Source organism: Rhinoderma darwinii, chromosome 3 (genome assembly GCF_050947455.1).
Source record: "Rhinoderma darwinii isolate aRhiDar2 chromosome 3, aRhiDar2.hap1, whole genome shotgun sequence".
NCBI lineage: Eukaryota > Metazoa > Chordata > Amphibia > Anura > Rhinodermatidae > Rhinoderma > Rhinoderma darwinii.
The window spans coordinates 335,303,743-335,329,711 of NC_134689.1; the positions used below are offsets into that span (position 1 = coordinate 335,303,743).

Here is a 25,969-nt window from a genome sequence, read left to right on the forward strand (position 1 = left end):
AAACGAATTACTGTGTAATTTTATGTAATTTATTTTTTCGACGTAAATATAGAATAAGACAGTTTTCGGCATTGTTTGTTTTTGTCATTCACGTTTCACGCTGTTAGCTTAATTCTTCAGGGCATTACGGTCGTGTATATGTAAATTTGTTTTTTATGTTATGTATGGGCAATAAAATATATTTTATACTAAATATGACTTTTTTTTATGGACAATTCTTTTTTTTTTTTGTTACATTTCTATTTATTTATTTTTTATCCCATGAAAGGATAATTTTTTAGTAACTTAATTTTATACTTAGTGTATTAGCATACTCATTTATGCTAATACATTATACAGTGTCACTATGTGTGCCCTAACAGCAGGCTTATAGAACACACAGCCCTGGGGTCCTTTTATAGGTCGTTTACGGTGATCCGATCGACGAGGAAGGGTTAAACATCTGGGGTCGGAGTTTTCTCTGATCCCAGCTGTGTTCACTAGGCTTCTCGAGGTACCGGAGCTGTTAGTTCCAGCCCCTGCTTAGAGAGTAAGCGCTCTCTGGAGCGCTCATAAGCCTTTTCTACAGCGACACCAATGATGTCGCTCTAGATTCCGAACCTGCACCGCCTGCCCTCAAAAGCCAGAGGACGGTCAGACAAAAAGGTTAACTATTATTCAACATATAATGTTAATGTTTTTTATTAAATATGGTATTGTGTAGATATTTTTAGTATTATTTGAGATTTGTGGTGGTTTGTTTTCTTTTTTTTCTTTTCATGGCCAACTCCAAACCTGAGAGTTACGCTTCATGCACATGGCGTGGTGCTTTGGCCTGGGGACTCCGGTATTGTAGTTCCTGAAATCACTGTCCATATATAGACAGTGACATCATTAGCTTCCCCGGGCGCAGCGCTTCAGGTAGCCTATACAGTGGGATACGTTTTCAGCCTTCTGTCAGGGGTATATGTTGGGTGGTTAAACTAATTTATGTTAAATTCCAAAATAAGAAAAATGAAGGAAATTTTGAATTTTTGCCCCTATTTTTCCCTACATAAAATGGAAAGTTACCAGTTCTGTCTTGGTACCACATTAAAGCACCATCTCCGTCCTAAATAAGAAAAAACTAGTTTGGCCAATGTATAATATTCACCCCTAGAATGTGGCATTCCAAAAGGTGAAATTATGCGGTGGACATTCAGCCTTGGTCATGAAAGGGTTAATGCTGCATGTGATGGAGCATGCCACAATTTTATTCCTAGAGAGACATACGGAGGTGTAGTAGTAATGTCCCATGCACCTCTATGGGTGCCCTGTTACTGCTCTGTACAACGCAGAACCATAATATGTCCATGTGCATGAGGACTTGAAAAAAATAAAATCGGATCCAATTCGAGGGACGCAGGAAATTTTCCTAAGGGAAAGGATTTGCTGCTTCCTTCTAATGAGATCCAATCCCATAGTAACGGAAAAAGTCTGGATATTGAAAAATCTTGTAACATTTGTTGGATTGGGAGCCGACTTCTATGACCAGCTGTAGTCACTGTAGGTAGAAGTAAAGCATTACAGTAGACGGTGTATCTCTGTACATGTATAATATGTCTGTATCTTTCTATTAGAATCTATGTGATCATCACAGACGTGCACTTAAAGATCACAACCTGCTCTAAATATAAAAATGAAAGTTGGAAATTGATCGTTTGCTTGTTTCGCAGGATGAACACTTTTATTCCGTCTGAAGTGAATGATTTTGAGCGTTTTGTGGAACGTTTAGCGATCAGTGGGAGATTGATGGATCCAGCGGGCACTTTCCCAGAACGTCTAGATGTTCATAACCACTTTGTAGTCTTATGTGTTGAGCGCGGTCTCCGGTACATGCTGTACTGTTATCTAGATTGTCACAGGTATTGAATAGTAAATGTCATGACATATTTAACTCAACTGTTTTGTATTAAACAAAAAAACATAAACAGGTTTACGTTTTTTTTTTACTTGCAGTACATCAGAGCTGTTTTCCATAAAAGCAGTTGTGGAAAAATCTAGAACTTTTTATTTTTTTATTTTAAAGCCACAATTATGCCAATAAATTTTGTACAAGTTTTATAGTATTTGTCACGTCATATCATCATTGGATAGTTGTTTGTGGTGCCGCAGATTTACATAAATGTATTTATGACGCAGCTGAACTTGTGATCTGATATCGGCAGATTAAATCCAGAAACGTGTTCTGCTTTGGCCAACACCACATTACATGAGACTTACCCCTGGTTTGGGTACTTGGTGGATATTCGACAAGTTAGTGACAATGCAGGTAAGAGATCCAGTCCTCCCAGGTATTTCTACAATGCTAGTGATGGACGCATTTCCTACATGTTAAGACTACATATCCTCACCGTTAGATGCTGATCGGATGTTCCAGGTCAGCCTGTCCAATGCACATATGCTGATGCCTGGTTGCCCGCCGAGTGTGAACAATATGCTCCTGGATGGGCATACTCTGCTTGCTCTTGCAACAACCATGTATGCTCCTGGTGGAATTGATGGGGTAATTCATATAATCATTATATATTGTTTTCTACTTTAATTAACCCCACTTGTTAATGCTGCTTTCTTCTTCGCAACAGGTACTGAAGCAGTGTGAAGAGCCAAACCTATGCCAATGGAATGTGGATCTTCCGTTATTGAAGATGGCGCTGACTCCCTACCCCAAGCTCAGAGCAGCTCTCTTCACACAGCATCCATCTAACTGTGGATCACCTCCTGACATTACTCTGTACCATCTTCTGCAGGTTCTGTTCACATTATGGATTTATGCAGTATACATGATAGCATTCATCTAGAGTGGAGACCGACTATAAAGTGCGTCTCTTGCGTGTATGTGCTGGGTCCTCCGGGGCATTACATAGACAAGCTTTGATTTTAATAGGCAATGTGTTATGCTTTATTTCTTCTGTGGTGGCACGGCCTGGAAATGGAATACTTGCCAATAGGTTCCCCACACAGAATAGAGCTGATCGTTGGGAGTCCCAGCAAAGAGACTGTGTGATCAGCTATTCATCAGTGAACGGCTAACTTGCCAAGTGTTTCTGGGTGACATGCTGGATCTCCATAATCCTCTGGATATCTGCTGCTGCCACCCATTATATTGGAGAAGCGCTCAGACTTCAGCCACCGAAAAATAAAAAGATGGGCAGTTTAAAAGAGGGTCTCAATTTATGGGAGTGATATCAGCATTTTTTGAGTTAAATACCTGACTATTGAAGGGATAACAAGTATTTGCTTCCCCTGTAAGTGACTTATTAAACAATAATAATTTTTTTGGGTTCTTGTAGACCTTGTCACCCTTCCATCCTACACATTTCTTCACATGGCAGCCAACAAATTCTCTGGCAGCAAGTGGTAAGTAAACTGGCACATGGCAGGCAAAGACACCTGACCTGTTAGCATTGTTAACATGCTGTCCTTTACAGATACCAGTTCAGCGCTGCCACACTGCTCATGTCCAAAGCTGGTCAAAAAACTGTCCGTAGCGGAGCAGCTGGATACATTTTTCTATTTACGCAGTGGTCGGCCGGCTGTTGCCTTTTCCACTTTCCTTGTGCATCATCTCCTGAAAAGCAAAGTTCCTAAGCAGCTGTAAGTCCATAGTTTCCGTATAAGTGATATGGAAGGTATAGATCTCCTTTTTAGATGTTTACATTCTTGTTTGTCAAGTATTTGTGCACTTTACTCCCCTTATTAAACTATATTCCCCTTTCATGACCTAAGCCCCCCCCCCCAACTCATGACTTTGTGGCCCCCCTCTCATGATGTAACGTTTGCCCTTTCACTACGTGTCTTTCCTTACTCCCTTGGATTCATATTCCTTATTTAATTGTTTTCTATTTCAGAATTCATCAGGTCACAGAGGATGTATACTCACTAGCCTTGTCCAGCTTTCATGTCCCCATTGTCATTTCCTCTTGCGTTTGTTTCCTTGAGTTACTTGGACTTAGCAGCTACAAGCTTCGTGTGGATGTAAATGTGGCCAATGTCATCCTGCGGCACAGCACATCTCTACAAGAGGAGGCAGGACACAAATTCCACATACAAGCATTAGGTATGATGATTGATTTGTATTAACATTGTGGACTTTGGCATTGCACTACTAATATAATATAGGTTGTTTTGTTCTGTTAACCTCTGTACACTGCTATTAAAGTCTAACTCCAGGCAAAGACTGAAAATGTAGCTCTTGAACAGCGTTGTGAACCTTTAAATTCCCTTTACCTGAATGGTGCCATTCCAGAGATACTCTGCTGACCCCTACTAGGCTGCAGCTGAAGCCTCTGCTGACCCCTACTAGGCTGCAGCTGAAGCCTCTGCTGACCCCTACTAGGCTGCAGCTGAAGCCTCTGCTGACCCCTAATAGGCTGCAGCTGAAGCCTCTGCTGACCCCTACTAGGCTGCAGCTGAAGCCTCTGCTGACCCCTACTAGGCTGCAGCTGAAGCCTCTGCTGACCCCTACTAGGCTGCAGCTGAAGCCTCTGCTGACCCCTACTAGGCTGCAGCTGAAGCCTCTGCTGACCCCTACTAGGCTGCAGCTGAAGCCTCTGCTGACCCCTACTAGGCTGCAGCTGAAGCCTCTGCTGACCCCTACTAGGCTGCAGCTGAAGCCTGTGCTGACCCCTACTAGGCTGCAGCTGAAGCCTCTGCTGACCCCTACTAGGCTGCAGCTGAAGCCTCTGCTGACCCCTACTAGGCTGCAGCTGAAGCCTCTGCTGACCCCTACTAGGCTGCAGCTGAAGCCTCTGCTGACCCCTACTAGGCTGCAGCTGAAGCCTCTGCTGACCCCTACTAGGCTGCAGCTGAAGCCTCTGCTGACCCCTACTAGGCTGCAGCTGAAGCCTCTGCTGACCTCTACTAGGCTGCAGCTGAAGCCTGTGCTGACCATTGCAACATGAGTCACACCGTAATGAGCCACCCGAGAGTCAACATAGGAAATGTTCCAACGCTTATTAACTGGTGACCATAGAGATAGATAGATAGATATATATATATATATGCATATATTGATGGTGATAATGGACTTACTGTAGGTGCCTATTACACAAACGCAAATATAACGTATGTCTATTTTCTCAGCCCACAAATTGTCAAAACTAGTGGAAAATGAAGTAGAGGCTGCAAAAGATCTTTTACTGAGCTTGGAGGAGGTTGTGGATACAAACTTGCAGCAGGAAGACAGGTACGATGCGCTACAGGAGACGGCACTGGCAACAAGTTTGTAAGAACAGCAAGGTTTTATGGTTGTCAGTAAGAATGGGTTCATTGCACTGTCATCACAAAGTGGTTTAAGCTTTACTTCTCTATAAATTACTTTTTATATGTTAATTTTATATGTATTTTGTTTTGTTTTTTTAATTAACATAATTGACATAATATAGAATAGAAAAACGTGAATCGCAATAGGACACAAGCAGGAGTCCCATTAAATATACAAATATATTTGATAAATTATGAAAAAATATGTAAGGGCCTGTTCACATCAGCGTTGGCTTTCCGTTCCGGGTTTCCGTCGGGTGAACCCTGCAACGGAAAGTCAAACTGAAACCACAGCTTCCGTTTCCGTCACCATTGATATCAATGGTGACGGAAACATTGCTAATGGTTTCTGTTTGTCACCGTTCCGTCAGGTTTCTGTTTTAACGACGGAATCCATAAACGCAGTCGACATATCAATGGTGATGCAAACGGAAGCTGTGGTTTCCGTTTGACTTTCCATTGCGGGGTTCCATGACGGAAACCTCCGATGGAACCCCTGAACGGAAAGTCAACGGTGATGTGAACAGGTCCTAATCGTTGGACTAAGCAAAAAGATGGAGAGGAAGTCTTGAGTATAGAAAAAAATAAGATGAGAAAGAAAGAAGACCGCTACCTCAGATCTAACTAGAGCAGGGCAGTGCTAATGGAACAATAAAGTCTACATATTAAATCAGCTTGACTTGTTCTAATGATCACAAAAATGTAAATAAAAAATGACAATCGAGTCCCTTTAAACCTCAGAATCTGGGCAGGATTTTACATATAACTGGCCTTTGGGGAAGGGCGACTGCTGAAGGTAAAATGTACACATGAATGCACTGAACACTGTATCCATACAGTATATAAATGGCGTGTAGTTGTTACTTATTAAGTCAGTGTTGTTGGAAAGCGAGAAGGACACCCAGGGAGGTACTAGGGGGAGGCTGTAGAGTGCGCTAGATGTGAGAAGAGCACCGTTCTGCTTTATCTTGTCAGAGCAGGTGAACATACATGACTTAATGTCCGTCCTAGGGGATGAGCGGAGTCCGTCCTAGGGGATGAGCGGAGTCCGTCCTAGACCGTCTCTGCCTGCAAGCTCAGCAGATGTAAATCCGGCAAGGCTCAGAATTCTAACATTTGTGTGATCACTTTGATCGGACTTGTGAAAATCAAGTTGAACACCGCACGGTTCAGTCAGGCACAACCCTGAAAAGTATATCACAAGTGCAGTCCAATGTGATTCTTTATTGGTAAGGTCATAAAATAGCAAACGATCCTGCTGTTTCCTTCGATCAGGCTTCTCACAGTGTATAACAGGTGAACAGGGGATTCTCTCTCCGGTCTTTTCTGGCCTCTCAAAACGTCAGAATATTATATAGAAGCTATTATTAGACGGAATATGTGATCAGACTGTCGGGAAGGCAGCTTGTGATATCGGGAGAGCAGAAAGAATATTTGGACTTTTTTTGGTGGACACTTTTTTTTTTTCTTTTTTTTTAAAGGAAATTAAGAGTTTTAGCAACAGCAATCGAGCCAATATATGCAGTGAGAGATATGGAGATTAGGTCATGAATTCCCTCTGTTTTCCCTGCAGTCCACTTCCTCCGCATAGTTTATGGGTCACAGTGGTGCAGTTCTGTCTCCTCCATGGTATTCCTTTGAGCACCAACTATTTGAAGTACTGTGCACAGAGACAAGACTGGCTGCAGCTACTGGTGCATACAAACAGCCCAGAACAGGTCAGTTCACCCAAAGCCAGTCTGCTCCGTCCTTCTTAATGTCTGTCTAGTTTTATCTATATTCGTGTCTGCTCTTCTACAGGTCTTTTATGTCTTGGATGATATGAATCCAGTTCTATGTAGTCATATCTCTCTAGCATTACAAGACAACGTCTCTACTGATTGTTCCCTGCAAGCAATTGGCAAAGACACAACCACAGACCGTCTCCACCATGTGCTGCTGAATTGTCTTCGTGTCGGAGAACCTGGAAAGATGCTCCTTAAAGAGTCTATGAGATGGAAAGTGCCACTATTCAGTGTACTCGCTGCTTCTACACAGGCGAGTGCTCCAGAGACTTTTACTAGCTCAATTACATTCACATTGATCCTTAGAAACAAGGTGCAAGGTTTGAGTAGCCCTAGAACAGCAGGTATTACACGGCGTTCATTCAGATGATGATTGGGCCACAGAGACATAACTTGATACTACTGATCCCCAAAGCAAAATGTGTAACGGGACCCCCGCCTACCATATGCCATTTATAATAGTGGTGTCTTTTTATGTGGCAGAGGGGTCTTTGGGTGTGACCACTACCTCGTCGTGCCGAGTCCCCTACTCTCTGCAGTTCCTCTCCGCTCTGCTTAATAAGCAGAGGTCCGCTTTTGATGTCCATAAGCCTTAGAATGTGGGTTTCTCTTTGAGAAATATATTAAATTAGTTTTTTTCTGTCATTTTATTAACCTCTGGAATGCTTTTTCTACATGCATTCTACTGTCCCTCCTATTACTGCTGGAACAGATCAACGGCATCAAGATCGTGTTGATCACAGGTCATGCTGCTAGGCCACACTCCGAGCACTCTCCTTACCAATTAATATCCCCTCATGAATCCCTCTATGGGAGGAAACGGATAAGGGACAGTATAAGGCCTTCTGAGACTTCCTTTTCAGGGTCATCACTTGGCTTACCCCTAGAATAACTATAGGGTCACATTCATTGTACACAACAGACCCTCACGTAATTATTTCTACAGCCAGGCGGTTACTAAACCCTGTGGTGATTATCGCTCATTGTCACACCAACCTGGATACTTTTGTATCAGCCAGAAGTAAATGGGGGAGGAATCCTCCAAAAGCCACTCTCACCCCTTGATCTTTGCGGGTGTGTGTATAACCCTCATCTTGTCCTCTGCGTGTATTACGTTTATTATGCCCTAACCAATGGGTTACATGTTAGTGAAAGAGGAACAATTCAGTCTGGCATCTATACCCTCACCTATCCGCAACTTATACTCTGTTTAACATCGGTTCAGTAGTTATTTTATTGGTAGTGCACCAATAAAAGTGACGTTTTAATAGACTACTGCTCTTCTGTGGCTATACTGCATGTACACATACTGCATCTATGCTTAGGACTTACCAGAGAAGTCATTGTTACATTAGAACATCAGCTTTTATTATAACTAGATGAAACTCTTTAAATGCTTTTTCTTTTTGTATTCAGGATACAGACCGCATCACCTGTCTATGTGCCTGGATCGTAACTTCTGTGGATGGTGCCGCATATACAGAGATCACGCACACCGTGTCTGCTTCCATAGATCATGAGTGGAGCCTGGAAGATCTTGTGCAGATTTGGGACATACTCCTGGCACGGACGGACAGTAGCACCCTGCGAAAAGCCTTCAGCATATTTCTGGAGGTATTTAGTGATGGGAGATATGCATTTGGAAAGGTTAGAAAATGTAAAGGCGGAGAGGGGGGGACGACGACATTATAAACCAGGGCCAAAAAAAATGTTAATAGCCAGAATAAAAGACCATATCAGGGGAAATGTATAAATTGTGCTCTACGTTCACGCTGCTCCGTTTGCTGTCTTCTAGGACTGCCCTTTGCTGAACTTGCTTGAGATGTATGAGCTCTGTCTGCAACACAAGAATTACACACAGGCCAAGCATAAAGTAGTGGATTTCCAGAGCCGTGTGAGTAATCTGTTCTTTCTATATATGTGCGATACTCCACGCTTTATGTCTTGCGTTGGTGGATAGTATATAAAATAAACCCCATCTTACAGCTCCAGCCTATGGATTGCTCCTCCACTGCTCCGATTCCTGTCTCGTGGCTTCAGGCCCGTGCTTCTCATCTTCTGCAGTTTCTCCTTCTCCAGAGCCAGACTCCATATGAGTTGCAGAACGTTTTGCAGCTTCTCTGTGACTGCGACAGCCAGAATTTATGTGGCGGTAAATGTTATACGTTATATGTGTAACATAGTTGTTAAATCCAGTGTTCCTGAAGACGTAATATAACGGTTTCATCTTGTAGGTATGGATATGCACAAACTGAGCAGCCTCTCTCAAATCCTGGAAGGTCATCCTATTGTCATTAGCAAGCAGCTTTTAAGGGACTATAGCCCTACAGCATTACAGGCGGAATGCCAGAGACTGCTGCAAATTCTGCTAGAAGGCGGTCACTTCACTGTGGCCCATCAAGTAGCCGAACTAGCAGATTTGCCCACTGACAACCTGGTTATTGAAGAGGTAAATTTAAGAGCGTATCTGGAATGCTTATATTCTCAGCATCCTATTTGTTGTAATCTCTCTTATATAGGACTCTCACATGCCATTTTCTTTTACATGTTAAGCCAGCAAACTATACCTTAGGCAGATATCTCAAAGATGTTGACCATTATGTTGAGCTGAAAATTAGACTTTTCCCATTAATATCATTGGGGGGGGGGACTCCGTACCATGGTTATAGGACCCTGTCTTAAGGAGTCGACACTAAGAAGGAAAGAGGCCATAACCTCCCCGCAGACACTGGCTAATTTTAGTTTTTAGTTTAATATCCATAGGAGGCCGATGTGATTAGATACTCAGGTCTGCTACTAATTTTTTTATATTAGTTTTATTTCTTTTTGTTCTCTCCTTAGCTGCAGATAGGTGGGCTGCCCTGCTTTTCTCAGCCTAGTCAACCCCCTGCCTGTGCAGGTAAACCAGGCAGTCATCTGCACTGAATTTTCCTCTCCGTTGGTGACCTACCAGTAAATTGTTATTTTATGCCAATGTTATTTGGTGCCAATAAACCCGCTATACGTGTAAGGTTACTGATGAGGTGACCCTGTGTGCACCCGAAGCCTCCGGAGGGTGAGTTGGGTATTACCGATTCACTCTCCAAACCCCATCTACACCATCTAGAGGGGCTAGGCTTTGGGAGTAAGATTTATTTTTTGGACATTTCGAAGAAATTGGCACTTTTATTTTTTTTCACTTTTTTGTACTCCTTTGGCACATTTTCATGTTCGCTGGCATTGGTGGGTAGGGCACATGTTTGCTACGTTTTTGAGCCAACGGTCCCACCAGCGCTTTGGCCTGACTTCCAGATTTAGGCTACATTCAGACTAATGTTTTTCACATCCGAGGTGCACTCGTGTGAGATGCGTTGTCACGGATCCCCCATAGACTGGAGTATATAGGGGGATGCGTGACACGCAGTAAAATAGGACTTGTCACGTTTTTTCACTGACCCTTCACACGCTCCGTTGAAACAACGATCGTGTGAATGGCCTCATTGAAATACATGAGTCCGTGTGACGCCGTTGTTTTAACATCTGTCGCACGGACTACATATACGCTCGCCTGAATGAGCCCTTAGTCCCCGGATCTTTCCAGGCCTAGGTTGCAATCTCTTCCTGCCTGTCGCATGTTAATTTTTTACCTATTATTTCCCTCCTCCGCATCAGAGGTTAATTGGAGGGAGGTTTTCCTGGGGGCGGGGCGGATGTTTAAAGAGACAAAAATGGCCATACTCACAAATTGGGCTGGTATAAGCCCAGCAGGACGCAGACAGGTCACAAATGCTGCTGAAGGAGAGTGCTCAGGTGTGTTCAATAATAATAGCCACTCCCACTAGCCTTGAGGGGAGTGGTGTGTGGGGCATGGATATAAATGTGTAGTGCAGAAAATAAATACGGTGTGTGATACACAAGTGATAATAATATATCTGGAATATAGGGGGCAGTAGTGCATAGGGGTCAGAACTATGAGTTATACATAGTGAGAGAGTGCAGTGTCTAAGACATGGGACTCGCAAGAGTGGGGACCTGTGAGGAGGGTAGCGAGCTTAGTGGTTTTTTGGCCAAAATCACAACCAGTACTCCATGATTTTTCATGTATATTTACATGATATACTTTTTTTCAGGACGCAGCCGGGTCTTATAATGCTGGGAGGGCATGGTGTGCTGGTGGTTGGCATTGCATGCAGGGCAGCCCGCTCTGATAGCATGGGCGCTATTAATAGGCTGCTATTCGGCAGTATATGCTGTGCCTCACTACTCGCACACTATCCCTCCGTGTCTTACACACTGCACTCACTCCCTATGTATCACTCATAGTTCTGACTCTTATGCACTACTGCCCCCTATATTCCGGATACATTATTATCACTTGTTTATTACACACCGTATTTATTTTCTGCACTACACATTTATATCCATGCCCCACACACTACTCCCCTCAAGGCAAGCGGGTGTGGGGCAAGGATATAAATATTATTATTTAACACACCTGAGCACTCTCCTTCAGCAGCATTTGTGACCTGTCTGCGTCCTGCTGGGCTTATACCTGCCCAATTTGTGAGTATGGCTTTTTTTGTGTTTTTAATCTTATTCTATGTCCCACTTTTTTCTGGGATGTTAAAGAGGCTCTGTCACCAGATTCTGAAATCCCTATCTCCTATTGCATGTGATCGGCGCTGCAATGTAGATAACTAACGTTTATTTATTTTTTTTAAAAACGTTCATTTTTGGCCAAGTTATGAGCTATTTTATATATATATGCAAATGAGGTTTGAAATGGACAACTGGGCGTTTTTTTGTCGTTATGTCCAACTGGGCGTGTATTGTGTTTTTAACTGGGCGTGTTTGTGTATGACGCTGACCAATCAGTGACCAGTCAGCATCATACACTCCTCTACATTTATTTACACAGCAGCGATGTGCAGCCACATACACAGAGATTAACGTTAATCAAGTGTCCTGATAATGAATACATATGAAATCCAGCCTGGACGTCATGTGTATTCAGAATCCTGACACTTCTGAATCTTTTCTTTGAGATTTCTAGCATGGGAAACGAAATCTCGCGAGATTTCGGAGATAAACGAGATTTCGTTTCCCTTGCTGGAAATCTCACAGAAAAGATTCAGAAGTGTCCTGATAATGAATACACATGACGTCCAGGCTGGATTTCATGTGTATTCATTATCAGGACACTTGATTAACGTTAATCTCTGTGTATGTGGCTGCACATCGCTGCTGTGTAAATCAATGTAGAGGAGTGTATGATGCTGACTGGTCACTGATTGGTCAGCGTCATACACGTAAACACGCCCAGTTAAAAACACAATACACGCCCAGTTGGACATAACGACAAAAAAACGCCCAGTTGTCCATTTCAAACCTCATTTGCATATATATATATAAAATAGCTCATAACTTGGCCAAAAATGAACGTTTTAAAAAAAAACCAAAAAAAAAAACGTTACTGTTCTCTACATTGCAGCGCCGATCACATGCAATAGGAGATAGGGATTTGAGAATCTGGTGACAGAGCCTCTTTAAAGAGGACTGTGATCTCCTTGAGCTGGCACCATTTTCAAACGAGCCGGGGACTTGGTCTCTGCTATTAAGTTTGTCTTCTGGAACCATCTTCTCCTGCTTTGGTCTACAGGGGTACACAGCTCCAAGGATCTGGTAGGCCAAACTTTTGGCATTATTGTTGTTTTGGTGCAACTTCCCCAGGGATTGACTTTCCCTCAGATGTTGCTGTTTGTTTTCTTCTCGTCCTCGGGAGGATACTACCAAGTAGCCTATACAGGTACACATATCTTCATACTATACCTATGGCGGTTTTAAATATAAGGTTTTCATGCGGCCAGTCTACCCCATTCTGCCCTAAGTGCTTGCAATCTAGGACCCCTCAGAGCCCCCCCTCAGGATGTGGCACCCCTAAATGGGCAATGTCTTTTGCTCAGGCCCTAGGGACATTACCAGACTATCCAAGTCCATGGTTCAGCCTCTAGAGCATTTACCTTCCCAGATTGCGGCAGAGCTTATGGGCTCTCCTTCCTTCCTTGGGACAATGCTTAGTCTACCTTCTACGGTAGATCCCATAAAAGCCGCAGAAGTGCCAGAGACAGGTCCCATTCCTCATCAGGCTCTTTTCAAGGGGTCTCCCATTAGAGTTTTCAATGGTGATGTTGCTTTCAGAATAGATCAGTCTATTTCCATTATGTATCCTCTGACTCAAATTAAAAATAAGGCATTTTGTCGATTTGCTCTGTCAGAGGAGCAGAACAATGAAAATGCCGGAAGTTCAGTGGGTTCTGGCGGGGGGTTCGTGGTCTTACCCAAAATGGCGCAGCATGCTGCACTATAGTTTTTTCTTGTTTTTAGCGGAATCTGTGACGGAGGCCCCTAACAGAGCCTCCAATGCAGATGTGAACAGGAATCGCAATTGACAGCGGTCATGCAGGCGTTAATACGTTCTTTCAGAGACAGCTTTTTATGTAAAGTATGACCCTCCTCTTCACTTCTCAGGAAGAGGCACTCTTACAGCATCAGCGACTCCGGGACTGTTTCCCAAACCATAGTAAATTTGAGGAGATTCTATTCAAGGAGTGGAAACATCCTGACAGATGTCTTGCTGTTTCAAAACTCGCAGATACTGTTTCCTCTTCAGGAGGACCTGAGCTCAAAATGGTCCCAAGCTAAGTCCACTTTTATGGCCACAGGGTCCGCTTTGCGCCTGGCTTTTGCATCTGCCTGGGTGAGTAAAGACTGTTCGGTGTGGGGAAGCTGCGGCACCACAGTATATTAGCACAAGTGCCACATCAGGATTTAGCTGAGCTTGCCTCTCAGGAGATTCACAAATTCAATATTTTCAATGCCCGGGCATCTGTTAATTCGAATGCCATTCAGCGCTCTATTTGGCTGAAATCTAGGGCAGCCTATCTGACTTCTAAGAGAGCCCTGGTTGGCCTTCCTTTTGTTGGTGGCAGGTTTTTGGGATACGTCTAAGGTTATTTCTGAGGCTTCTGGCAGTAAGAGCTTTCCTTTGTCTCCGAATCGTCCCCACCGTATGCAGCCTTTTCTCAGTGATTCCTCTAGGAGTTTATTTTTTATTTTTCAGACCAGACAGGAGGATGAGCGATCTTAACGACTACAGGCGTCCATCCTTCAAGCCCAGACTTGCCTGGCATCCAGGGCACAGAATCCCCTCCCTGCAAAGACATCTTCAACATGAAGGTGTTTCACCACTTGTGTTGGAGGTCTAAGTGGGTGGCTGGCTTCTTTCCTCTCTCGCTCATGTGAATGACACCTGGGTTAGGGAGGTAGTTTCGACTGGATACAAGATAGAGTTCTTAAAGCTTTCTCCTAAAAGTTTATTTTTTGTATCGACTTCGCTTCGCTCACTGGATTGTGCTACTCCTTTGTACCGCACTGTTTGTCTCTCATACGGAAAGTTATTGTCCTAGTTCCTCAGTCGGTACGTTTTCAGGGTTTCTACTTGAATCTCTTCTATCCTTTTTGGGGACTGTGATCTCTTCATCCAATACTGGGCATGGGGAGGTTGGACTGATTTGTTCGCATTTGTAGGTTATGCATAGAATCATTAATGTCATTGGTCGCATCGCTGCAACAGGGAGATTTGCTCTTTTCCATCGACATACGCGATGCCTACCTCCATATCCCCATTGCAAGGACCCACCAGTGTTTCCTTTGTTTCGAGGTGGGTTCCCCACAATTTGTAATTTGTTGCCCTCCGTTTTGGGTTTACCACGTCTCTTTGGGTCTTCCCCAAGGTCCTGGTGAGACACATGTCGCTTATTTACCTCGCCGGGGGTGGGGGAGTCGCTGTCATCTCTCACCTTGTTAACCTCTTGGTGAAGGCCCCCTCCAGAGAAGACAGTCTCTGCATTTCTCTAGACACATTGAAGAGGTTCTGGTGAATCATCAACGAGGAGAAATCCTCATTGGTCACAACTCAGAGCATGGAATTTTTGGGAATGACCCTTAATACCACGGCAGCCAGAGTCCTTCCTGTAGACAAGGTAGCCAAGAATCGAGCCAAGGGGGCTTTTCTTTGCCAGGACACTCCTTTGTCTTTGCAATTTTGCATGTGGGTGTTGGGCAGGATGGTTTCGACCTTCGAGGCAGTTCCGTATGAACAATTCCACTCCAAGGGGCGATGCTCTTGCGCTGGGACCTGTTTCGGGACTCACTGGACAAGTTGATTCTCCTGTCTTCTCGAGTCCGCATCAAGAGATTGTGGGAGAACATACCGGCCATCACGATGGGTCAGTGGTTTCCTCCCCTCCAGTGGCTGGTCATCTTAATGGATCCCAGTCTGTAGGTGGGGTGCAGTTTATGGTTTCCACATGGTAAAGGGCTCTTGTTTGCAGGAATAGACGTCTGTAGAAATCAACTTTCTGGAAATGAGGCAATTTTTCTAGACCTCTCCCATTGGACTTTTCTTCTTCAGGATTGTCCGGTCAGTATGCAGACCGACAACTCCACGGCGGTTGCTTATCTGATTTATGGGGTGGCACCAGGAGTTGGGTGACTCTGTTGGTGTCCACTCAAATCCTACTGTGGGCGGAGCAGCATATTCCAGCGGTCCACATACCAAGAGTGGACAATGGGGCCACAGATTTTCTCAGTTGAGAGAGAGACTAGATCCAGAGAGTGATCTCCTCATCCAGAAGTATTTCATTAACTGTGGCAGAGATGGGACTACCCGGACCGGGGATATCTTTTGCGTTCTATCTCAACCACAAGGTACTGACCCACGTGGCCATGGACACGTGATCCACTATAAAACTTCACGGATGCGTTTAACGGTGCGGTTGTTGAAACAGGTTCTGAGTGCCCAGGGTCTCTATGATCCTGTTTTATCCAGACAATGTTGAAGGTCAGAAAACCTGTCAGCCAAGATGTACCATCGTACATGGAAGGCTTATTTTCGCTGGTGTGAACGGAGTAATTTCCATCCTGTGAAATGTTCTAAATATAGAGTTTCGCCCTTCCTGTAGTCAGACCTTTGAACAGGGACTTTGCTTATCTTTCTGAGGGGTCAGGTCTTTTTCCATTCTTTTTCAGAGAACTTTTTGAGCCTTGGGATCTTAATTTGGTCCTCGGGGGTCTTCATGTGGCTCCTTTCGAATCTTTGAGAGATCTTTATTATGTTGCGTCTTTGTTTCTTAAAGGTAGCTTTTCTGGTGACTGTTGCCTCCATCAGGAGGGTTTCGAAACTTGCTGCCTTGTCCTGCAAGTTCCCTTAATGGTCATCCATACGGATAAGGTGGTGTTCCAACATGTTCTGTCCTTCCTACCAAGGGCAGTCTCTGACTTTCAAATCAATAAAGAGATTGTTCTATCTTTTTTTTTGCCAAACCCATCTCATCCAAGGGAGTGTGCTTTGCATTGCCTTGATTTGGTAAGAGCAGTCCAATTCTGTCTGGCTGCGACTGAGTGGTTTTCGTCGCTCCAATTCTTTTTTTTTTTTTCCTGAAGGGCTACACAAGGGTTTGGCAGCATCCAAGGCCGATATTGCGTGTTGGATCCGGTCTGTGATTTCGGAAACCTATTGGTCTAAGGGTAAAGTTCCTCTCCTTGGGGTTATCGCCCATTCTACAAGGGCTGTTGGTGCCTGCTTGTCAGTCAAGCATCACGCTTCAGTTTATCAGGTCTGCAAGGCTGCTTCCTTGGTTTTGTGCACATTTTCACTAAGTTTTACCAAATTCATTCTTGGCCTCTGCTCATGCCAGTCTGGGTAGCAGAGTGTTGTAGTTAGCTGTGTGTTGGACGGGTCTCGTGGTTGTACTTTTACTTTTTTTTTCTTCGCACCCTTTGGGACATCCAATGGTGCTGTGTCCCCCAATGATTTTTAACGAGAAAACAACAAGTTTTTTTTATACCCACCGTAAAATCTATTTTTTCTTCAATCCATTGGAGAACACAGATCCTGCCCTCTTATCTTTGTTTGTTCCAGGCCTAGGGTATGTTGATCTGACAGTTTTCTTAAGTTTTCTCCCGGGACCGTGGACATGTTCGTTTTTTTTTCTCCTACTGCTTCCGTACAAACTGAATTAGCCAGTGTCTGTGGGACTAGCACTACCAAACAGGGTGGAGCCAGGACTCTTTCCTATCTAGTGTCACCTCCTAGTGGCAGGAGCCTTTACACGTGCTGTGTCCCTCACTGAATTAAACGAGAATTAGACTTTACGGTACAAAAATCTTGTTTGTATAACCAGCATTATTAGCTTCTTGTTAGATTCTACTTTGGGGACGTGTTTGTCTCGGTCTCCATGCTATTAGTTGTTTAAAGCCATATGTAGTTAGCTCCCTCTAGTGGTGGCTGCAGGCAGCTAGAATTATATCAGAAAAGCTTAGCTCCATTTACAAATATATTATGAGATTAATCAGTACATAGGTTTGGACCTAAAAATTGAATGTTAGACTTTAATAAAGGCATAGTACATTTGGCAGAGCTCTTAGTGGGTATTGGGGCCCCTTCCGAATATTGCAATTGGGCCCAATGATTTCTGTGTACACCCGTGCGCTGTATCTGAAGTACTGTGAAAAATTCCATATGAATTATGTTAAAGATTCTGAGTGACTAAAATCTCAGAGCAGCACTGAAGAATTTTGGGTTCTGTGTGGACCTGAGCTACCCACAATGATATCTTCTGACTTGGGTGAAACTCCCCTTCAATATGTCTTGATGTTTATCAAATGCTTACATGGTTCTTGAGTTATTTATTTCTTTTGTATAGGTGCTACAAGACCAAGGCCTTCTACGAGAGAATAAGCAATGGGAGTGCCCACAGAGCCGGGCGCAGTATTGGCGGAAGTGTCATGTCACTTTTTGCACCAACCAGCTGTCCCCTCTTGTAGCATCCAACTTTTTTCAATCTCAGTCCCCCCAGCACGCTGCCACTAGCACCCTAATAGTAGAGCAAATGGAGACACTGGCAGAGCAAGAGCTGTTGTTCACACTTGCAGGGCATTGGCTTTCTCTTGATGAAAGTTCGTCACTGAGAACTTTAGAAGAATTAGAACAAAAGATCTGGAAGTATCGCATTGAGCGGGAGATCTTAAATAAAACTGGTGGATCTCGGCTACTGCCGTCTCTGTCTGCTTTTACTAGTTTTTCCTTAGAGTTTTCATTTTCTGGACTGCCCGCACTTAACATGTCTAAACTTCTAGAAATCGCCAGTCTTCCACCTCTACATGGTATAACTACAGGGTTGAGTGAAAGTGCACACTCCCGGGTCCTGTGTTCTCTCATAGACCGACTACTAGATGACAGTAAGGTACATGAAGCCAGCCGTGTATGCAGGTACTTCCAGCTCTCCCATCGGGATGTAAGGCTCGTGCTGAGCTGCAGAGCTCTGGCGTCTGGGGAAATGACAATACATCAACTGCATCCTGATATTCAGAATATCATAACGGAGGGCATAGATGCACAGGAAAATACCTGGAAGCGGAGAAAAAGATTGCAAAGCTGTGAGTGTAAAGAACTGGCTATATTTTAAATTACAAGGAGAATTTAAAGAGGCTCTGTCACCAGATTATAAGTGCCCTATCTCCTACATAATCTGATTGGCGCTGTAATGTAGATAACAGCAGTGGTTTTTATTTTGAAAACCGATCATTTTTGAGCAAGTTATGAGCTAGTTTAGATTTATGCTAATGAGTTTCTCAATGGACAACTGGGCGTGTTTTTATTTTTTACCAACTGGGTGTTGTACAGAGGAGTGTATGAGGCTGACCAATCGGTGACCAATCAGTGTCCTGCACTTCCCATTGTTCCAGCCAATCTTCTTTCACTGCACAATCACACTGTACTGTGGATCATGCTGGGCTGGAACAATGAGAAGTGTATGACACTGATTGGTCACTGATTGGTCAGCGTCATACACGCCTCTGTACAACACCCAGTTGGTCAAAAGTAAAAACACGCCCAGTTGTCCATTGAGAAACCCATTAGCATAAATCTAAACTAGCTCATAACTTGCTCAAAAATGATCGTTTTTCAAAATAAAAACCACTGCTGTCATCTACATTACAGCGCCAATCAGATTATGTAGGAGATAGGGCACTTATAATCTGGTGACAGAGCCTCTTTAACCACCAAACATACTTTTGTATCTAACACGACCCTTAATTTAGTAAAACATGTCTACTAATTATTTTAATAGTGATCACCCCCAACGTCATTTGTTAACCTTGGGCATTAACTGATTGGTGGTTGTTAGAGAGGATTACATGCCTGACTCCGTCAAATAAAGTCCTCATAAGTTATTTTCACATTTCGTCCATCCATCCGCTCTGGCTATGTCCATAAAGGGGCTGCCTATGAGATTAGCTTTAGTTTGGGTGGTCTCCCATATGGTAAATGATCTGATTTTACCCTATAGTCCTGCATATGGTTTTAACTGACTTTCACTTTTTTTTTTTTTGGTCTCCAGCATCCAGTGTAGATTCCACAACTCCTGAGACCCCCAACAACTTTGTTGTCACATATCTGGAGGTCCTGAAAGATGCTTGTACACATGGAAAGACCTTTTGTAGACAGCTGCTGTGTATGTATGAGCTGAGTCAGGTATGTGACAGCTTGTAAGTGTTTTATTAAAATGATAAATGGAAGAGACAGCCGTTTTCTTTCGACATTTTCATAATTGCGACTAATATTCAGTTTTTGCCTGTTGATATTATATTTTAGGATCTTGGATGTTCTTACTCAGAAGTATCATCTAGAGATCCAAGTGAAGTTCTGCGTACCTTGCTGTCCAGTCATCGCCCTGAGCTTTGTGACCGAGCACAGGCAGTTATCACTTCACATGGGCTTTCCCCAGAGACTGTGGCCCAGATTGTAGCTGAGGGGAGCCTGAAGATATGGAGGACACTACACAAGGAAGGAGGTTAGTGCTGGATTGAAGGGACTGTGTTGAGAAGGACGGGGTCATGCGAGGTGGTCCGTCATCATTATACGTCTATTGATATTTGCAGGCCAGTCTGAGGTATATAATTTTTCTGAGAAAAGATCCAACTTTCTTCAACTTGCAAAGCTGTGTCCTGATCCAACTCTGGTGGGGTTATATTTACTGGATAACCTGGAGACTGTTCCACTTACCGAACTTCATTGCAGTCAGTACCTAGAATTCATATATTATATATTTAATATTTTTGCCTTATCCTGAGATCCCATTACATTTTTTTTTTTTTTTTTGCTTTAGTAATTGAAATCCTGATCTCTGCTCATGATTGCTTTAGTTTGACATGTCACCTAGAAGGGATACGTCGTGTCCTACAAGCATGTCGCCACCTGACAGAGATGCATTTGGCTCCCAATCAGGAATACAGCCTCATGGTATGCCGGTTTAATTATTTATTTATTTTTTCCTGTCTCCGTTGATCGTATTGACTTTATTCGTGGTTTTCTTTTGTTTTATTGCCCTTTTAGGTGAGACTCCTGTCAGGGATTGGTAGATATAATGACATGGTTTACGTCTTTGATATTTTACACAAAAACCAACACTTTGAAGTTCTGCTGAGGAAGCAGCTTGATACAGTGAGTATGGCGTTCGGTGGTGTTAGACTATCACGTGATAATTTGGAGTAAATGCTGATTTGCGGTTTCATCTTAACTACGGCTTGCGTTTAGAAAGGTGGATTGCAGACGGCACTCTTGGAATATATTAAGCGCTGTCATCCAGGTGACAGTGAGAAGCACAACATGACTGCACTCTGTTTCAGTCTGCACCGGGACATTGGCCACAACCACGAGCATGCCGCAAAAATCCAGCTCCGATTAATCCAGTCCAGACCTTGGGGTAAGTGGTCCGTGATTTTATATACCACGTTGCTGGAAGTGAATACTGTATACAAGGCTGTGGAAAATGTTGATGGCGATACAAATACTGGGTAATAACAAATAGTAGTTCAATAATAATAAAAGGGTTTTCTTTCTTCTGAGTTACATGCACAGTCATATTCTTATGCGGAGTACCAAAAAAATGTCATGTGTTATGTCCTGCAGAATATTGGATGTCTGACCTGGGAGAGCTCCGATCTTCTATTATGAAGGCGCTCACCCTGCTGATCGATGCTGCAGAGAGTTATTCTAAGGTAAGAGGAGAACCGGGTTGTTGGTCTGGTGACCGGTTCTTTTCTCATATAATGCTCCTTAGCTTCCCGTATTCTTCTAAATATAGACTATGCCATAGTTCACCCTTTCCTTTTCTTCATGTTGCCCAATGCTGTCATAGGCTCTGTCCTCCCTTCACACCCACCTGTATATAATGAATCCGGGGGGATATAAGAAATAAAATGGTTAGGTAAAGTGGGGTTCAGCTTCTTAGTTTGTAACAGAAGTAGTTCAACATCTGAGTGGACCTAAAGATAATGGGAATGGAGGGAGAGGATCAAAGCAGCAGGGAAACGGCTAAGAAAAGGTGAGCTGTGCAGTGTGAAGGGAAAGTGAGGCGGTTGTGTTCAAAGAGGATCAGGACAGCTGAGTGACCCCGCCGTCCTACCCATAATGTAATTGGCCACACTAGATGGTAGAAGTGAGGGGAGCGTTAGTTCTATTCACTGTGTGCAGAAATTCTTGCTCTCCTTATAAAGTCTAATAGAAAAGTGCAAATTGCCATTCTTTAAAATATGGAACTGTGAACATGTTAGAAAGAAAACTGGGCTATTCCCATCATATTCTGGCTTCCCTCGCTCTATACAGGATTCTTGTGTTCGCCAGTCACTACGCTGTGCCCGTCTCACCCGTCTTTTGACCCTTCAACTTCATCTGTTAAATAATGGCCATCAAACAAAGCTTATTAACTTGGAAAGAGAGAACTTGATGGATCCAATATTGGCACTGCCAAGATTTTACCAGGTGTGTGCACATGATTTTTATGTGTTGGGCAAGTTCTGATTTACATATATCCCAAGACCGTTCTGTTTTTATCCCGCAGTTTTGTGTTTTATATGTTTATATAAAATTGTTTGAGACCGTCTCAATGGCCCAGGATTCCTGTTTAAGTAGGTGATAAAACCATTCCACTGGCCATATGCATGGATGCTGGTCCTGTATATGAATATTTGCGAATGTGCCCTCAACGTTCAAGTCCATCAGAGGAGTGTGATGATTGGTTATCACTGCCAGGTTATTGGCTTCTGACCCTATGAGATTTTGGATTTCATGTCAGATGTGCTGGATATGGCACTGGACCATTGAAATTACCCGAGTCTCAGAATTTTATCAAAATTAGTGCAAAGGAAAAGTGGAGGCGTTGCCCATAGGATTCAATTGGATTACCCTGGTGGACCTGGGATGTGTGTTAGGCCAGATTCACACGAACGTAGAATACCTCCATGTGCCGGTCGTTAATCCAACGGCCTTCACGCAGACGCATGTATTTCAATGGGGCCGTTCACATGGCCGTTGATTGAACGGACCATGTGAAGGGTCTGTTGAAAAATAGAACATGTCCTATTTTCTTCTGTTTTCATGGATCCCTCGATAGACTCAAGTCTATGGGAAACCGTGTAAAATTGCAGTTTTTCACGTCCGAGTTTGCACTTGTTTGTGTGAATTTGGCCTTACATGGCTGGTTATTCACCTGCAGGTGAAATGTCTGGCTGGCTTCGACTTCCCCCAGCAAATTCAGCTGTATGCCTATGGTTGCCCAAACCGATCACTAAGGGGGCTCCAATCTCGTACATCAGTATCTGTAGCGAGACCACCCGTTTCACCTAGCTAGAAAATAAATATTGTGTTAAAATTTTTATTTCATATACAATTTAATATTCATTTATTAAGTGCTTGGCATCATGGTCTGACCAATGCTTGTACGCTCAGACTCTAAACATTTTTGTTGTTTTTTAATGTGCATATCATAAACCTTAATATTTATTTATTCTCCCAATGTTCTCACCTTTTTCTTAGGCTGTTATTGTTACTGAAGCATATGACCTGCAGCCAGACTGGCCAGACATCATATATAACAAAGTGATTATTGGAGGAGACTTTCAGTACATGGAAGAGTTCAAGCAGCGTCAGCTTCTCAGCAGTGGAGTGTTTGAGCAGTTGTCAAACAAGTAAGACCGCAGGTTAAGATGAAGGGAATGGGGTGCGGCTGCTAGAAGTACTTTATAGAAGAATAATGGAGATGCAGAGAATACTTATTGGGTCATATCGAAGTGATGTAATGAATGGATATCACAGCACGCTACGGAACTTACGCTTTTTCTTGTTTCTACACGTTTTCCCACCTGTCTTACTTGTTTTTCATTCTCAAACTGCATAATGCTTTGTTCTTCTACGTTCTATTCCGTGAGAAAAAGGGATGTAGCATCTGAGCAGATGTATAGTACATGGATCTCCTCGGCATGACGTGGTGGTCACCCAGACAGAAACAAGTTCTTATTAGGCAACATGAGCTAACAAACGTTGCCGAAAACGATGAGTAGCTGCAAAGAAACAGACATAGAAATATTTGTAATAAAACAATTAAACTGTGTATAGACAGTGTGAATTGTACAGTGGAGTTAAAGAATATGTAGACTTATTTTACCATATACAGCCCATTTTCATCCATAGCTGCATACACAATTCTGAAGTATTCCAGTCTACACAGTGTATTCTACAAAGTGTTGGCTTGTATTTTACAGGGATATAAAATGAATGGCCAATTTACATGTACCAATTTTCTTCTACTATCAATGAGAGTACCTGCTAAGCTGTGTGCCCCTCCTGGAAGAAAACCACCCTGGAGATCAGATGATCGCTGTGGGTTGGGTCCTGCTTCTCTAATACCAGTTGTTATTGCCAAAGGAAGCTTTCTGCTGCAACTATTTTCCCTGCAGCAGCCACTACTGGGGAGGGGTAGTATTACACGGCGTTCATTCAAATTAATGGATGACCGTACATTACAAGGCTGTGTTGTGTCGTAGAGTGTGATGCTGTTATTTGCAGACGCTCTCCTCTCTGGCATGTGATAGAGACCCCATTCTATTCTGTATATATGCCCTAGCATGTATGAAAAAGAGTTGTTCAGATGAGACAATCCCTTTAAAGGAGTATTACGGTTTCAGCAAATAAAGCCAATTCATTATATTAGAAACACATATAACTTTTCATTCTGTACTTTCTCTATCACTTCCTAATGCTTTTCAAGATCACGTCTTCCTATCCCACAAGGGGAACCTTCGTTTTTAGGTCCAGGGGATGCACATCAGTTGTGTTCCTGTCCTGTGGTGAGGTGCATGGTATGTTACAGTACAGTTATCAGACCTTTTCTCCTGTAACAAGCAGATTTTACATCCTGTCTGAGCTATACGTCGGGAGTATTTGATGTATTCCTCCAACGGAAGGCTCCGACGTATGCCACTGTATGGGCATACAGTGGCATATGTCGCCCATAGTCCCGTTGTAGGAAAATTTATATTTTTACTGGATGCCTCTACTGAATAGCGTAGTCAACGACATTATTTCATACAGTAAAAAAATTAATTAAAAAAATGCTGGTGCATAACTCCCCAATGCATGAAAAAAGAACAATCCTCTGCCATACGTTGGATCAATGGGGTATTAAAGACACGTTCGGCATTGCGCCGTGTGCGTTTTTGGCGCATACACCGAACATAGTGTTCAAACGTGATGTGAATAAATCCTTATCCCATTGAAGTAAACAATGCAGGATCCCATTCAAGGACAGCAAGCAGAGATTTTGAAAACAAATTCGAGAATTGTAGAACTTTTTATTATACAATCAATAAGCTTTATCTGCTGAAACCGGAATATCCTTGAAAGTATAGGAAATCAGATTAATTCATCAGTGATATTTAGTACAACTAATTTTCTTCACGATTGTATAAACCATTGCTAAATTATCTGCTCATAATCTACATCCGATCGTGTCTAATTTCAGGTGCAAACTGAACCCACCTGGAGCCACTGGATTACAGAACCTGAAGCGAGTGATCAGTTATTGTGAGGACATTAACACACGTTATAAATTAGCTATTGAAAACCAGTTCTATGAGATCACGGATGTCCTGATGAGAGACTCGCAGACACGTTGCTGTCTGACAGATATGCTGTCACGATAAAGGACGCGGCACTAGAGATACCGGCTGAAGCAGCAATTTTTATATCGGTTACTTTCTACCACTTTTTGTCAAGCAGAAACGTGGTGTTACAGCTGTATCTAGTGACTCATTGTGGATTTAAAGAAATGTGTGTACTGTTTTCAGAAGTCATGGGGACTTGAAGCTTTTTTTTATATTTTACTAGACTAATAGAACCATCTGTATATGCTGCCACTGTATGACACTTTATCTCGATTTTGCACTAAGAGCTGTTAACATAAGATTTTAGCTGTTTATTGATCTACCTAATCTATTGGCTAAAATGGAATTCAATCTCAATAGCGGAAGCAGGTACCTAATGTGGGACAACCGCTCATCCCTCCCGCTTGCCTTACCCCCACTTATTCAGAGTACACCCCTTCTCTTCCGTTTCTAGTTTGCCGCAGATTATAAAACAATGACACAATATTTTGTTCTCTGTTATTCCACTTGACTTATGTACGTTGCCCGAATTGTAAATGTTTTTGACCCATAAAAAAATAAACGTGTGGCTTATGCAAAAAAAAAGTCTGAAGCAAAGCCTAATTTTCCAATTTATTAAAACTTGATTAATGTTTGTTCTTTTTCTGACTGAATTTATAATTGTTATTTGTCATGATTACTTGTTCATAACCGTTTCATGACTTGGGCTTTATTTTACAAACCTATAATACGACTGATATCGTCAGAGGAAGGACTTCTATGGCTCGTATGTAAACCTCTGCGTCTTCGTAGTTACAGACTACAAACCGCTGTGTAGTCTGATCCTGCAGTTATACTCTATTCTACTAAATTGTATG

The 25,969-nt window shown here is 42.9% G+C and overlaps 1 protein-coding gene across 1 annotated transcript in view; it reads left to right on the top strand.

Moving 5' to 3' along the window:
- The window catches only part of SPG11 (SPG11 vesicle trafficking associated, spatacsin), a 70,693-nt gene extending 44,960 nt beyond the window's left edge, over window positions 1-25,733 (top strand). The window contains exons 17-41 of the mRNA XM_075858375.1: window positions 1,695-1,883; window positions 2,187-2,290; window positions 2,379-2,524; window positions 2,604-2,768; window positions 3,312-3,378; window positions 3,450-3,615; window positions 3,870-4,078; window positions 5,104-5,206; window positions 6,857-7,001; window positions 7,084-7,320; window positions 8,484-8,681; window positions 8,863-8,961; window positions 9,054-9,219; window positions 9,302-9,516; window positions 17,813-18,545; window positions 19,511-19,644; window positions 19,765-19,963; window positions 20,052-20,189; window positions 20,279-20,412; window positions 20,506-20,613; window positions 20,707-20,875; window positions 21,082-21,170; window positions 21,778-21,933; window positions 22,987-23,138; window positions 24,971-25,733. Of these exons, the coding sequence (XP_075714490.1) occupies window positions 1,695-1,883; window positions 2,187-2,290; window positions 2,379-2,524; window positions 2,604-2,768; window positions 3,312-3,378; window positions 3,450-3,615; window positions 3,870-4,078; window positions 5,104-5,206; window positions 6,857-7,001; window positions 7,084-7,320; window positions 8,484-8,681; window positions 8,863-8,961; window positions 9,054-9,219; window positions 9,302-9,516; window positions 17,813-18,545; window positions 19,511-19,644; window positions 19,765-19,963; window positions 20,052-20,189; window positions 20,279-20,412; window positions 20,506-20,613; window positions 20,707-20,875; window positions 21,082-21,170; window positions 21,778-21,933; window positions 22,987-23,138; window positions 24,971-25,151 (4,402 nt within the window). The 3' untranslated portion in view covers window positions 25,152-25,733. The remainder of the gene's footprint in view (window positions 1-1,694; window positions 1,884-2,186; window positions 2,291-2,378; window positions 2,525-2,603; window positions 2,769-3,311; window positions 3,379-3,449; window positions 3,616-3,869; window positions 4,079-5,103; window positions 5,207-6,856; window positions 7,002-7,083; window positions 7,321-8,483; window positions 8,682-8,862; window positions 8,962-9,053; window positions 9,220-9,301; window positions 9,517-17,812; window positions 18,546-19,510; window positions 19,645-19,764; window positions 19,964-20,051; window positions 20,190-20,278; window positions 20,413-20,505; window positions 20,614-20,706; window positions 20,876-21,081; window positions 21,171-21,777; window positions 21,934-22,986; window positions 23,139-24,970) is intronic.
- The last annotated feature ends 236 nt before the right edge of the window (window positions 25,734-25,969 follow it).